Genomic DNA, 16,116 nt, shown 5'->3' with positions numbered 1-16,116 from the left:
TTTTTTTCTAATTTTCCTTTGTAACTGGTCATCTATTAAAGGGATTGTCCGTCACTAAAAAAAACTTTCCTGTTTAAGCTTTGAAAAAAATAAACTTATACTTGCCTCCCTGGGCGCTTCCAGTGTCCCACGCCACTGGCATGCCCACCCGGCTCCTGGACAAACAGGTGCATGGCAGAAATGGAAAGCAGCGCGGGACATCGGCAGTCCCCTGAGAGGTAAGTATCTTTTTTTTTTTTTTTTTTTTTTTTCTCACAAATTAACCACCCAAAACTAAATATATTTTCATAAAATGGCATTAGAAAGCATTTCCCCTATCCCTACATTGTCCCTCTACATGCCTGTACACTCAAACTATCAGGTAGTAAAGTTGTATGCAAATGACCTGAGAGAGGACCAATGAATCATTATCACAGCCACACCCCCAGTGCTTGACTGACAGCCTGTATAATGATGTGACACTCCTGGAGCTGGCTTCTCTATGTGCTTCCTGTGGTGATGGGTCGGCTCTTTCATGTGAATTGTGGGAGTCTGCTCCACTGAGCAAGCCAATGGCTCAATTAACCCCACCCCTAATAGTCTCACCACGACCTCTTTAACCATATAAAATCTGGTTAAAGTGGTATGAAGTGGGGTGACTGGCTGGACTGAGGCTCCCTATTTAATATTTAATATATTTTAGGGAGCCTTTTAGGAGCCAGACGATCCAGCTCTTCTTAGTGAGCTGAGCCTAATGAGCCAGATTACTAAGAAGAGTCGAATTCTCATCACTAGCTTCCTGGCTCTGGCTGCCATGTCCCCGGCAGCCTGCGTGTGTGTATTAGATACTCCTATATACACGACCGAGAGTCTGTACAGTCATGGCCAAAAGTTTTGAGAATGATACAAATATTATATTTTCACATGATCTGTTTCCCTCTGGTTTTATGTGTATTTGTCAGATGTTTTTATCACATACAGAAATACAAGTGCAATCATATTATGAGTAACACAAGCTTTTATTGACCGTTAGAATGAGTCAGCTGCTCTAACAGGTAGTGGTGACAGAATTCGTTAGGGACCTGATGACAAGTGTCCTTTAAAACATCATTTAGCCCACAACTTGATATATTGCACCACTTTTTGTTTATGTGTAATCTTTGCAAATATTTCAGTACAAGAGGTAATTAAACATTAATTACATCGCCATTCTTCACATTAGTTCAGTGGTAGTCCATAAATTTAACTTGCAATCCACACTTGTATCCTCGTGGCTCACCAAGATGCTAATTGTACACAGCTGTGACGATCTGAAAAAAACTCTTCCTTCCTCAGATATGTCTGAGAAAGGAGGAATTCCCTTGGAAACATCACAGCCTTGTTTGAGGAAGAAGGAGTTTTCTCCGGAATGTCACAGCCGTGTATGAGGAAGGAGGAGTTTCCCCCGGAACGTCACAGTCTTGTTTGAAGAAGGAGCAGTTTCATCTGGAACGTTACAGCCTTGTTTGAGGAAGGAGGGATTTCCTCTGGAATGTCAGTCTTGTTTGAGGAAGGAGAGGTCTCCTCCGGAATGTCACAGCCTTGTTTCAGGAAGTAGGGGTTTCCCTCGGAATGTCAGAGCCTTGTTTGAGGAAGGAGGGTTTCCTCTAGAACATCACAGCCTTGTTTGTGACATTCTGGAGGAAACTGCTCCTTCCGCAGTCTTGTTTGATGAAGGAGCATTTTCCTCCGACATGTCAGTCTTGTTTGAGGAAGAAGGGGTTTCCATGGGAATGTCACAGCCTTGTTTGAGGAAGAAGCAGTTTCCTCCGAAATGTCACAACCTTGTATGAGAAAGGAGGGATTTCCTCCGGAATGTCACAGCCTTGTATGAGGAAGGAGGGGCTTCCTCCGAAATGTCACAACCTTGTATGAGAAAGGAGGGATTTCCACCGGAATGTCACAGCCTTGTATGAGGAAGGAGGGATTTCCAGCGGAATGTCACAGCCTTGTATGAGGAAGGAGCCGTTTCCTCTGAAATGTCACAGCTTTGTTTGAGGAAGAGCCGTTTCCTCCAAAACGTCACAGCCTTGTGCGTTTAGCGTCTCGTGAGCGACGATGATACCAATGTGGATCGCAAGTTAAATTTATGGACTATCGTTGAACCAATGTGAAGAATGGTGATAAATATAATGTTTACTTACCTTTTGTACTGAAATGTTTGCAAAGATTTCATGGGGCTAGACATTTGCTTTTGTTAAGTTGTGTAGTAGTTCATGTGGGCTATACTGCACAATAGAATGTAGCCTTTCTATGTACATTGATAAGTATATGTACCCCTCCAGAAATAATGGGTTAATTGTTGCACAGATGCCTCTTCCCACTTCCAATCTGTTTAGTGGTCATTTTTGCTCTCTGGTAGCCAAGTCTCACAAAGCAAATGTATTGGCACTGTTGACATGAACAAAGCTATCACTGTTCAGATATACTAATGGCTCTTTACACCTATTTTTGTCCTTAACTAGTGTTTTCTCTGCTCACATTGTCTGTACTATTAGGGTTAGTGCATTTAACCCCTTAATGACCGCCCTATCGGCTTTTTACGGCGGTCATTAAGGGTACTTCTTCTGACGCGTACGCCTTTCTACGGCGGCGAGTCAGAAGATGATTTCGGGACACCGGGTCTCGCTGGTGCCGGTGTCGGGCTGTGATATCACAGCCCAGACCCGGCACTAACACCCGGGATCAAGCATGACCGCGGCGCGCAAGTGTGTCCCCTGTGGATCGGACCCACCCGGTGTGCTTACCGGGGGATCCGATCCCTCCTGCCGCTGTCCCGGGTCCCGACGAGTGACCCGGGGCTTCTTGCTTCTTTCCCCGCCGGGTTCTGCCTTCCTGGCAGGACCCGGCTGTAAGTAACTGAGCATGCGCGGCATGCTCAGTTACTTACACTATACACTGCAATACAAGTGTATTGCAGTGTAAAGGCTTGAATAAGCGATCGGATGATCGCTTATTCAAGCCAAGAAGTAGAAAATGTAAAAAAGTTTAAAAAAAAAAAAATTCAATCTTTTTATAATATAATTAAATAAAATAAAAGTCCCATAATCTCCCCAGTAACACATAAAATGCAAATAAAGTATATAAAACACAAAAACACGTACATATTTGGTATCACCGCGTCCGTATTAATCTGTACAATAAATCTAAATCAATATTGAACCCGTTCGATGAACTACGTAAAAAAAACTCGAAAAACTTCACATAATATACAATTTTTCATCAAACACGATCACAAAAAATGTTCTAAAAAGTGATTAAAAAAGTTATGTTCCCTAATATGATACAACTAAAAAGAACAACTGTTTTCGCAAAAAATAAGCCCTCAACCAGATCTGACAACAGAAAAATACAGAAGTTATGGCCCTAAAAAGTTGTCAATAGTAAATACAATGCGATTTTCTCCAATATTGGTTTTGCTCAGGAAAATTGAGCAAAAATAAGAAAAACTATATAAATGAGGTATCACCGCAATCGTAGTGAACCAGAGAATAAAGATAAAATATTATTTTTACGTTACAGTGAGCGGAGTAAAAAAATGCTAACAATCCAAAATAATGTTGATGATTTTGTTTGTGTCCCCCTTGAAATAGTTAATAAAATCTCATGAATAAGCTTTAGACTCCCAAAATGAATTATCTATACATTGTATATCATCCCGTAAATAATAAGCCTCATATGTTCGCATTACCAAAAAAAATAAAATTTATAGGTCGTACAATGTGACAATACAAATCTGCTGTGAATGGCGCCTCCATTCATTCTATACTCGGCCGTGCGCCCATACAGAAGTTTACCACCACATATGGGATATCAGTACACTCGGGAGAAATTGGGCATCAAATGTTGCAGTGCGTTTCATCAGTTTTGGCCTAAATGAATGTATTTTCCAAAAAAATTCTATAGTTTCTAAATCGCAAGTCCATATTTTTTAACCCATGTGAAACACTTAAAGGGTTAATAGACTTAATAGAAGTTGTTTTACATACGTTGAGGGGTGAAGTTTCTATAGTGGGGTAATTTATGGGATGTTACTATTATCAAAGTCACTTGAAAGCTGAGTTGTCCCTCAAAATGTGAGTTTTGGCAATTTTCATGAACATAAGAAAAATCACACCTAAAGTTCTGCACCTCATAACATCCTAGAAAAATGACCGGAAGCATAAAATATCATCCCAACATAAAGCAGATATTCTGTAAATGTTAATTATCAAACTTTTTGGGTAGTTTTACATCTTGTCTGGAAACCAGAACATTTCAAACTTGGAAAATGAAGAATTTTTTACAAACTTTTGCCAAATTTTCACTTTTTTTCAGAACGAAACACAAAACTTATCACTTAAATTTTATAACTAACATGAAGTACAATGTGTCACGAGAAAACATTCTCAAAATCACCGGGATATGTTAAAGCGTTCCGAAGTTATAACCAATTATCGTGAGACATGTCAGGTTTGAAAAATCGAGTCTGGTCATTGAGCTGAAAACTAGTGTCGGTGATAAGGGGTTAATTACCATAGAGCCACATTTATTGTTTTACTTTTTTTTAAATATATGAGCATTGATCAGAGATCCACACATGGACATAGCTGCAGACCTTCTGTCCGGGACAAAAGGGGATAAAGTAGTAGCAAAGTGGAAGATGGCTAAACATGTTATTCTTGTCACTGCTCTGGTGAGCACCTTTCATTGCTCCACATGGCAGGAAGGAGCAGCAGGCACTGGATGGGTAGAGCTCACTTCTAGGGCCAGGACTCTATGCATTCTGCTAATTATTTAGATACAATATACTATCATCAAAGTTACATTATTGTACAGGCTGCAGGGATTTCACTTTCATATACTGGCAATCCATGCTTATAGCAGTATGTGTGTGGTCTAGTATAATGCCGATGCTCTGTGAGATATGTGCCTAGTGCAGCTTGTTTTAGATTCACTCCCCTGCTGCTCTACATGGTTCCCCGCTGGCATGGCATTCACATTTGCCCTATAGGAAGACAGCATGATCGGACACTGCTGCTCACAACAGCACAAAACTGAGAGAATACAGGAATTTCATTCTGCTTCGGTTACCCCCAACAAGCACATTGTGTGACATTTTCTATATTTCTAAATCTTCTGTATATTTCAGAGACAAAATAGAGGTATGGTTAGACAGATATACAGGACTGCTTAATAACTTCGTCTGGAGCTTTTTATGCTCAGAACTTCTTGTGAAAACCGTTTAATCCAAGTTCTATTTGGTTCGTATAGTATTATACGAATACTGTATATATGATATGTATATGTCTTTTTCTGGGTCGACATACCCTTTTTGAGCAGAAGCTAGTAATCCTTGTGAATACAGTAGTTACTAACCTTCTACACGCAAAAATCACAAATTTCTAAAGTCAGACAAGAACCCTTTCCTCGGGATAGTCCACATCTACTCCTCCTAGGACACCATGGAGAACAACAATGACATGCCTCAGAACCTTCTCCATCCTGTTGCGTTTTTACCCTTTATTGCACCCAACTATGACATGTCTAACCATCTACCACTTGTCTGTGCTATCTTTTGCAGGGTAAAGTAGCAGAACGGGGTACACATTTTGGTCTTCTGGACAATCCTGGAAGCTTGTATTCAGAACTGTGGCACACACAGAGCAACAGAGTCCTAAACAGCAATAGCAACCAGAAGACTGAGAAAAGCAACCAGCAGTCATCCAAAGAGGAAGAGAGAAGGAAACTACAAGAAGAGATCATCAACAGTGTGAAAGGATGTGGCAACTGCTCCTGCTGAGTATAGGAGGAGGACTGGCACCACCATCTTCAAGTCCAACTCTATAAATGCCTAGTTAATAATTGACTTCTATTCTCTGTTCCATATCTTGGTTGTACACCTTTCTAATCTATCTTTGCCCAGGGCTCCTTTGGAGATTTTCATTTCCTTATTCATACCTTTTCTAATGTGACTTTCTAATATTATTTAAATAAGTTTCTTCCAGTTTACCAAGGCACATGCAGTGGCCAGAATACAATTTGTCTCATTATCTGATACTGCGCTACATTGCAAGTAGTCCACCAAAACTGGCACATTGAACTTGACACAATACAACCTGTTATTTTTAAGTTCTACCATAGATGACATTTACCACATTTCAAATATCTGTGAATGTACAGACCTGTCTGTGCTTGTGGGTGAAGACCAGACTGCTTTGTCTCACTGCTCCAACTACATAGAGGTTGCAGGCTATGTCCTTCCTGCTTGCAAGACAGAGTTCAGCAGAAATTTAGTGGAAAGAAGATTAGGAGGCAGGATAATAAGAGCCAAAGTCAGTGGAGAAAGAAGCACTTTCCTTAAAAATATTAGACATATTACACAGTAATATACAAATTCCTATTTGCTTGTAGTACTCATTTATGGAAAGTTTAACATGTTAGTAACCATTTAAAGGAGCTGTCCCACAAATTCCACTTAATATATATGAGAGGATTGAGTGTTGCTTTTATGGGACTTCTGGATATCGTCATATCCTCACATCCATTAATTATGTGCTCTTGGACCTCCATTTCAGTTATCAATGAGGTCCCCAGGACTTGGGCTTTCATCCCATATGGCTGTAGCAGGAAAACACTATGGGCATGAGTGTAAATTGTTGGATAGCTCCTTTAGTGTCCATGCTGATGTTTTAAAATGTATCAGAAAACATTGTTCCATAGGCTCTCAAGATATTCTTCAAGAAATGATCAGAACAACCTCTTGTTTACATTCACTGGATGTTCATTATATCCATGTTGGACAAGTGTACATTAATAGCAATGCTATTCTTTAAATGGGTTCTCCCTTAGATCACATGTGTATTTTTTATGACGCCGTATATGCCATTTGAAAAGCATGGAGTAAACGCTTTGCCATTTGTTTACATAGATTTAGGCACCCACAAAGTCCTTCCAAAGAGTTTGCCAATTCTACCGGATAATCTACTCTAATCTTGTGTGCTGAGACTTCTTAAGTCTATATAGTCCTGGAAGAAAATTCCTTTGTAAATTTGCAGAATTTTGAAGTGTCTAAATATTTTCTTGCCATCTTATCATCTCAAAAGCGCCTGAGGTTAAGTAGATGCCCTTAAATGTTTGTCAAGACAAAACAAAAATGTGCACAACAGAAGTCTAGTGACCAGTTTCAGAATGATTTGTTTTCTGGAAAAGAGCACATGTCTAGCTTCCAGCACCTTTGTACATATTACTTGAGTGCCCAAATCATTCAGCATCCATTTCTAACCTACTGTCTTTTTTTTGTCCAGCTTGTTGACTGTTTCCATAGGCAGAATTGTAAGTGCAGCTACAGACCAAAGTGCGTAGTAAAATATGGGACCAGTGGAAAATAGAAATAATTTTCACTGACAAAATATTTTCAGGACATCGCGCCTACCTCCTGCATCGTAAACTTCACTTTTTAACTGTGTTCCCTAGTACATCATTAGTTCTTTTAGCCTACTTTTCTATACCATTCACATAGTCCTTTTTTTACCCATACTTCTTATTCCTTACGGAGGGAGTATCTGTGTTACAGATGGAAAGGGGAGTTGTAACATTACTTCTGGAGGCTTAAAACCATGAGAAATAAGGCAAAAAGAACCACCAGTTCAGATAACTTTTATGGAAAATCAGCCCTTATTTGAACTTTTAGGCCCTATTTTGATGGATGGTGCCCAAGCCAGGATATTCTGATGATTCCTTGATGACTCTCATAAACACATAAGAAGCTGATAAGTAATGATGTTAAGCCGTACTAGATAGTGACAGTGATGCCCCAGTTACTACATATATGTTAAGCACAATTTTTCAGAAATTGTGGGTTAATAAATCTAGGATGTGGAATAGCCCTGTAGAGCAGTGGAGCAATGCAAGTCCCCAGCACTCGGGAGTCTTTCATATTTGATGTGATCCCAAGCAGCTCAGATAGACAGAAAATGACCTTAATCATTTTAAGTCCTGTAACATACGTCAATGGACTTATAATGTGATTGTCCTCTAAATCCTGGTCCTGAATCTTTATTTCCCAGATGACCTGCTGACATCTCTCCTGTCTTCATTCATTCTTCATTTTTCTGATTTGCTGCTCTCCCTACACGCAGGAATCTTAACTCCTCATACTTGCCTGTCTTGTATTGCAAATCGCCTCGGGAAGGGACAGATGAGTTATCCTTCTGTGACATGCTTCCTTCTCTAACCTCAGACTACTATCTTACACGTAATTTTTTATTTGTTTTTTAAAATTTGGGATTTGTTTAATTAGTAAATACATTTGCTTTCCTTAATATAAACTGCTGATCCCGGACAATGCCTTTTAAGACTAAAGTTGTAGTCACATAATTGTGGACGTCTTAATGGAGTAGAGAACACAACATTGAGATACTGGAACACTCTGGTTATACACTCACCGGCCACTTTATTAGGTACACCATGCTAGTAACGGGTTGGACCCCCTTTTGCCTTCAGAATTGCCTCAATTCTTCATGGCATAGATTCAACAAGGTGCTGGAAGCATTCCTCAGAGATTTTGGTCCATATTGACATGATGGCATCACACAGTTGGCGCAGATTTGTCGGCTGCACATCCATGATGCGAATCTCCCGTTCCACCACTTCCCAAAGATGCTCTATTGGATTGAGATCTGGTGACTGTGGAGGCCATTTGAGTACAGTGAACTCATTGTCATGTTCAAGAAACCAGTCTGAGATGATTCCAGCTTTATGACATGGCGCATTATCCTGCTGAAAGTAGCCATCAGATGTTGGGTCCATTGTGGTCATAAAGGGATGGACATGGTCAGCAACAATACTCAGGTAGGCTGTGGTATTGCAACGATGCTCAATTGGTACCAAGGGGCCCAAAGAGTGCCAAGAAAATATTCCCCACACCATGACACCACCACCACCAGCCTGAACCGTTGATACAAGGCTGGATGGATCCATGCTTTCATGTTGTTGACGCCAAATTCTGACACTACCATCCAAATGTCGCAGCAGAAATCGAGACTCTTCAGACCAGACAACGTTTTTCCAATCTTCTACTGTCCAATTTCGATGAGCTTGTGCAAATTGTAGCCTCAGTTTCCAGTTCTTAGCTGAAAGGAGTGGCACCCGGTGTGGTCTTCTGCTGCTGTAGCCCATCTGCCTCAAAGTTCGACGTACTGTGCGTTCAGAGATGCTCTTCTGCCTACCTTGGTTGTAACGGGTGGCGATTTGAGTCACTGTTGCCTTTCTATCAGCTCGAACCAGTCTGCCCATTCTCCTCTGACCTCTGGCATCAACAAGGCATTTCCGCCCACAGAACTGCCGCTCACTGGATGTTTTTTCTTTTTCGGACCATTCTCTGTAAACCCTAGAGATGGTTGTGCGTGAAAATCCCAGTAGATCAGCAGTTTCTGAAATACTCAGACCAGCCCTTCTGGCACCAACAACCATGCCACGTTCAAAGGCAATCAAATCACCTTTCTTCCCCATACTGATGCTCGGTTTGAACTGCAGGAGATTGTCTTGACCATGTCTACATGCCTAAATGCACTGAGTTGCTGCCATGTGATTGGCTGATTAGAAATTAAGTGTTAACGAGCAGTTGGACAGGTGTACCTAATAAAGTGGCCAGTGAGTGTATATACTTCTGTACTAATGGATAATAAAATAAAATGCACATATCCCACAAGTTCTAAGCCTAGCTAAAAGTTTGGATTAGCTAGATGTATATAAATAGTGATAATACTATACAAATTTACATTTAGTTTGGACTCCCCCCTATATATCTGTTAGTCATTGCGTATCAAAGGGGTGATATATTGTTTATGCTGGGAATACATAAAATCCATGAACGGCATCACACTGCTTCATGGGTAACGCATAGTATTGCAGCTCAGCACAATTCAAGTGGCTGCAGACCATGGACAAGTGTGGGGCTTGTTTTGAAAAAATTCTGACCCTCTTCTCCTCCTGGACAAACGCATTTAATTTTTATACCCTTCATCTGCTTCTGGATATTTCTGACAGACACCATTTGTTATATTTGACCTTCATGTCTCCTTGGACTGCTATCGACATGATTACATATGCTCCCTTACGTGCACAGTCCTTGTCTTGGAAATAACATTGACTATATAATGTCAGAGTGTGGAATATGTGACATTTAAGTACTATGTGATTTATCCAAGATAAAGCGAATTTCTTAATAACCATGAACAGTAGTTATAGATTAGGGACCATTGACCTCTGTCATAAGACAGTATTAACCATCGTGGCCTGAAGGTACTACTGCCATGAAGACAGGAGAATATGTCCAATTCCATAATGTCATGGATGTGTTAACACTCTTTTTTTCTAGAACATGATGCTGCAAACCCTTTTGTCGTTCAGCCATCCTACTATGTGGAAAGAAAAACTCTGCTTTGTTTGTGGAGGCCTCTGGCACATGATGGAGCACAGATTTAGCACATTTGTGAATTGGAATCTTGACATTCTTTTTTTCAGAACCTCCTTTAAACAAAAGACGAAGAACTCTCTATTAATTACTGAGAGCATAAGGTACAGTAGAAGGCACATTTGGGGCTGTGATGAGGTGTACTCCTAGTTTCCATCTAGGATCTTTCATGACAGTGACTCAGTTATCATATATCTTTATCTCTTAGGAGGTTTCTTTTGTTGTAATTTATTCTGAATCAAGAAGTTTTGTGTATTTAATTGAATCAAAGGTGTACAGATCCACAATGGCATCCAAGTGCTGCTAACATGCTGGTTTAGATAGAGTTAAAGGCCTTTTTAACATGTACATATTGTTCTACAATAAAAGCCTTTGATTATATTTTGCTATTGGATTTTTCTGATAATTCTGTCATTGAGAGTGATGACGATTGTTTATTGGCTTGTGTGCTTTTCTCTTTACTGGTGGTGCTCCAGGGCAGGTTGACCTATATGGTATGTTAACCATTAAAAGTACAGCTTGTATTGGGCAGCCTCACTTGGAGCTATTTCCGTCACTTCTTCCCAATATCCTCTGTGAACTTCTACCCACCCTTGCCTAATAATGGAAGCTTTTCATTCCCTCACTGACCTCTCATTACAAGAAGCTGGAATAAAGGGTGGGGGAGGCAGGGACGGCCTCATTATTATCGGTAGAAGAGAATTCTATGCTGGTTTGTGAAATCTTTCAATGAAAATAGCTTAGGTGAGGTTTACACTGCATTAGTGGAGATAGTAAAGTGCACATGTAAACAGTAACTACTGGAAAAGTACATGATGGGAATAATCTATTCTTTTATAAGATCATGTTGTAATCATCCCCTTTGGTGTAAGCACCCGATACACATAAATGTGGACTGAACCCACTACTCGGACAGCTTTGGATGTTGAATCAAAGCATAGCACAAAAACTTTCCGGTGCATGATGGGCCCTTAACGTGGCCATATAATGGACTAGATAAAATACAGCAGCCCTATAGTTATATAGTGACAACACTAGATAGACCTCCTTCTACCCACCACATCCATACAGTGGGGCACATTTACTTACACAGTCCTGTCACGATCCCCGAGGTGTGTTATCTGACGAGGATGAAGTCCGGCGCGATTCACTAACATTGTGCACCCGATATCTTGCGTGTGACGCTTACCCGCTGAGGTCCGCCAGAGTTCACCTTCTTACTGGTGTATGCGAGTGCATGTTATGGGACACAATTTGAATTTTAAATCCCGCACTTTGTCAGTCGGGTTGTCCGACGGCCACGGCCCCACGATTTGTGTCGCATGAAAGTCTGCGCGATTGCGCCAAAATCCGATCGAGTGCGCCAAAAACCCCTGTTAAATGGAAATAGTCGGGAAACCCGCCGGAAATGCGGTGGGCGGACCCTTAATAAATGTGCCCCGTTATGTTATTAATTTGGTGTCTTTATATATATTGTCCCCTGAATGCTGTTCTTTCCTTATTGTCATAATATCTAGTTGAAACATCTAATTTTCATTTCAGTAATACACATTATATGAAGCTGGTGGAGCATATGGTGTTTTTTTCTTGTATTGATGTATTTATGATTTTATAATCAACTTTTTTAATAGTCTCCATTTGTAGGACAAGGGGTGTATGCTGCAGGCATGATATTCTTGATAATGTTCCTTCATTCCACTTTATTCTTTGACCACACATTGTCAGACTCATCCTTTATTTCATCATATCACTGAGTCATCTCCTCCAGGCATCTAGATGTTCTACATGGCAGGACACATTGTAGCCTTTTTGTTGCTCAAGGCGGAAAATAAAATGACTCCCACCTCTTCTACAACTGCAGATGGGGGAACAAATGGTATATAACCACAGATTTAGGACCAGCAGCATTGTAAACGTCCATTATAGAAATAGCATCTGAAGCAAAGATTCACTTCTAATAGCTGTTATTGGATTTCAGACTCCTTAGTGTTGGTAAATGGCCTCCATCCCTTCATATAGTCTCCTTATGTAACCTAACAGATTCCCATATCTCTCCAAATTGCAGTCACAGTCTCTATAATATCATAGGAGTCCTGAATTCACAGACTGGACCTCCTAATGGCAGATATAGCAAACTGCTATCACAAAACTTTACCAGGGTAAGTACAAGACTCCTATAGTCTTGCCCAATAGTACTTACCCAGGCAATGTTTTTAATTATTGTTTTTAACCCCTTAAGGATGCAGCCATTTCGTAGCTTAAGGCTCAGCCCCACTTTTTGGATTCTGACTTGTGTTGCTTTATGTGGTTATAACTTTTGAACACTGTTACTTATCAAATCGATTCTGAAACACTTTTTTCCCCTCATCATTTTAGTGGTAAATTTTGGTTGATAAGTTTTGCGTTTATTTACAAAAAAAAAAAAAAAAAAACGATGAATCTTTTGAAAAATTTGCCATTTTCGAAATCATTGCAATTTCAGGCAGATGGATTTACCACCTAAATAAGTTGCTGAATAACATTTCCCATGTGTCTTCTTTACATTTTCATAATTTTTGAAATGTCTGGATAATTTATTTTGATGTCGCACGGCTTACAAATCGAACACTGTTTTTCCTGAATTTTCAGAATTGACTATTTTGGGGATAAATACAGTTTTTAATGAAATTTTACATATTTAGCATCAAAACCCCCCTATATAATCAACTCATTTTCAAATCTTCACCCATCAAACTATCAGAAACAGCTTTTACGAAGATTGTTAACCCCTTGAGATCTTCATAGTAGTTACACCAAAATGGAGGTGAAATTTAGAATGGTCAAATGTTGACAGTTATACGTTCATTTAGCCCTAAAATTTACACATTTCCAAAAGATAAAATCCACCATACAATTTGTTCTGCAATTGCTCCCGAGTACAGAGACCATGTGGCCATTACTTGTTTTATTGGCGCACAGCGAGGCGCAGAAGGGAAGGAGCGCCCTGCAGCTGCCAGGATTTCCTCATTGCCTCCTTTTGTAGGCTATACAATTTTAGCTATTGGGCCATGTGATGGCATTTTTTTTTGCGGGATGAGATGCTTTTTCCAGTGTTACCATTTTGGGGTTGGTATCCCCTATTGTTGAAAATTTAGGAACTTTTTTTTTTTTGAGGGCAGGAGTAGAAAAGCATAAATTCTCAACTGGATTTTTTACTTTTTTTTTTTTTTGGTGTTCACCATTTAGTCCAATAATCATGTAATCTTTATTTTTTGGGTCGATAAGATTATGGGGATACCATACATGAATATTTTTTCTTACGTTTTACTACATTTGTCAAATAAAATCCTAACGTGGGAAAAATCTATCATTTTTGTCTTCAAAGTGGCATAACATTGTAATTTTTTTGGTTACAGAGGTGGTTGATGGCTTGTTTTTTTGCGGGTCATGTTGTACTTTTCACCAGTATCATTCTGGAGTACATATGTTTTTTGATCAATTTTTATAGCATTTTTTGTGGGATTGAGTAGGTAAAAATCATCATCTGATTGCTTGTTCATGATAAACATCAGTATTGCAGGGTATTAGCAGTGTCAACCTGCAGCGCCCCCAGAAAAAGCCGCTGGGGGGGGGGGGCGATCGTGGGGGAAAGACCCCCCCAAAGGCAAGTTAAATGCTACGGGTTAAACAGGTGTTACACTGGGTTGCTGGCTATCAGTCACAGCTGGCACCCTCTGTTCCCCTTAGCCGGTTCGGCACAGATCTTGAGCTTAATTGGCATTGGCTCTGTGTCAATGCGGGAGCAGGGTTAATGAAGTATTTATTTTGGGTGGGTTAATTTCAAAGGAAGGTTTTTTCTAAGTCCCTCTACCCTTTAGTGGTCTTGTTTTTGTGTCTGGCCTGCTGCTATTTGTGTTATCTCTAGTGTCCCCATAATGTCCTCCCGGCCCCGATTTGTGTCGCATGAAAGCCAACGCCAATGCGCCAAAATATGATTGCGTGCGACGTAAACCCCTTTTAAATGGGGCGCAAATTGGAAATCTTCGGGATACCCGATAAAAGTGCGGTCCGATGACACTTGGTAAAGGAGCCCCATAAGGTTCTATTGTTTCCCATGGTAACTAATTGAAGGCTGAAATTTGTTTGGTTGCTATAGGCAACAACAGATCTTTAACATTGCTATAAAAAAAGTTTTGGTGCTGGTGGATATGAACTCATAAATAAATAACTTGAAAAGTCACTAAGACTTCTTCAGCTTATAACATTTTCATGGACCTTATTGGAGAATCACTATCCATCAGGACAACCCCATAATCCCCAGATGTAACTGTGACTGCCAGGGGACAAGTCACAGAGCACATGACATTTAAAGGCACTATATAACTTTTTTTTTTAAATGTAAAAACCATTTTTTAAACAAAAATTCTTTGGCAGTGTATGTACTATGGATATACAGTGTATGTACTATGCTCTATGGCTGGTGGGAACTTATGGCTCGGGGGCCAGATGTAGCTTTTTTGATGGCTGCATATAGCTCGCAGACAAATCATTGATTAATAGTGTTTGGCAGTGTGAACATCTAAGACACACACAGCGATGATCACTAAATACAAGTAGGAATGTGCTATGACTACCTATCTATTGGGGAGCATGTGCTGTGACTACCTGTCTCCTGGAGGGTCATGTGCTGTGGCTACCTATTCCTTAAAAAGTCAGTAAGACTTCTTCAGCTTATAACATTTTCATGGACCTTATTGGAGAATCACTATCCATCAGGACAACCCCACAATCCCCAGATGTAACTGTCACTCCCAGAGCACATGGCATTTTAATATATGTGGTGAGCCAAAAAGGTTCCTGACCCCTGCTCTATGGGGACTGAGGAATTCTAAAGATGGGTCTCCTGGTGACAGGTTCCCTTTAAGGATATAGTTACTCAAAGTTTAAGAGCATATGAACTAAAAGCCCACTCTGCAGTGACCAAAACTTTCATTAGCAGAAAGAATAGACTAGACTCGCCTTTACTGAGGAGCATGTTGTGCACAGAGAGGAAAAGTGGTCCACAGTGCACTTTAGTAATAAAAGCAAGTTTAATTTATTTGGATCTGATGGATACATTGGAGCACCTTTACTAAGGGTCTGTCGGACGCATTTCTGTCGGGTTTCCCGAATATGTCTGATTTGCAAAACACCAGGGACTGGGACTGTTCTCTTTTATATACCATCTATTTCCGCAAAAACAATGACAAAGCATTCTCCCATAGACTTACATTGAGACCCATAAAACTCTGACAGAAACGTTCTAAAGTGGTAAACAACTTTCCAGACAGCACTTGTTAATCTATAGGTCAGGCTGGCCGCTTTTCTGGTAAAGTCTGTTTTTCTCCTACAAAACAATTTCTTCTGCAGCTGTGGAAAATTACTAGTTTCTCTCTAGTTAGAGATACACAGTGAGAAATTTCTGTCAGTGTTTATTAACCCTTTTTGCAGGTCTATACAAACAGGTCTATATAAACAGAACTTATATAACAAAACACTATAGATTAATGCAACTTAATCCTTGATGTAAAATAAACCTAAGAAGCGCTGACTCAGAGTCCCCAAAGTTTAAAGGCAGGAGACAGGGAGGCGGAGCTTTGGACTCAAGTTTTTTTTAACTATTT

At 40.1% G+C, this 16,116-nt stretch overlaps 1 protein-coding gene across 3 annotated transcripts in view; it reads left to right on the top strand.

The window, feature by feature from the left end:
- Positions 1–10,855, top strand: part of ABCB7 (ATP binding cassette subfamily B member 7) — a 118,746-nt gene extending 107,891 nt beyond the window's left edge. For all 3 annotated transcript variants that reach the window (XM_072123780.1, XM_072123779.1, XM_072123781.1), the window contains one exon: positions 5,582–10,855. In XM_072123780.1, coding sequence (XP_071979881.1) covers positions 5,582–5,800 — 219 coding nt within the window. In that variant the 3' untranslated portion in view covers positions 5,801–10,855. The remainder of the gene's footprint in view (positions 1–5,581) is intronic.
- The last annotated feature ends 5,261 nt before the right edge of the window (positions 10,856–16,116 follow it).

Source organism: Engystomops pustulosus, chromosome 9 (genome assembly GCF_040894005.1).
Source record: "Engystomops pustulosus chromosome 9, aEngPut4.maternal, whole genome shotgun sequence".
NCBI lineage: Eukaryota > Metazoa > Chordata > Amphibia > Anura > Leptodactylidae > Engystomops > Engystomops pustulosus.
Note: the sequence above shows the minus strand (reverse complement) of the source record. Positions and strands in the feature narration are given on the sequence as shown.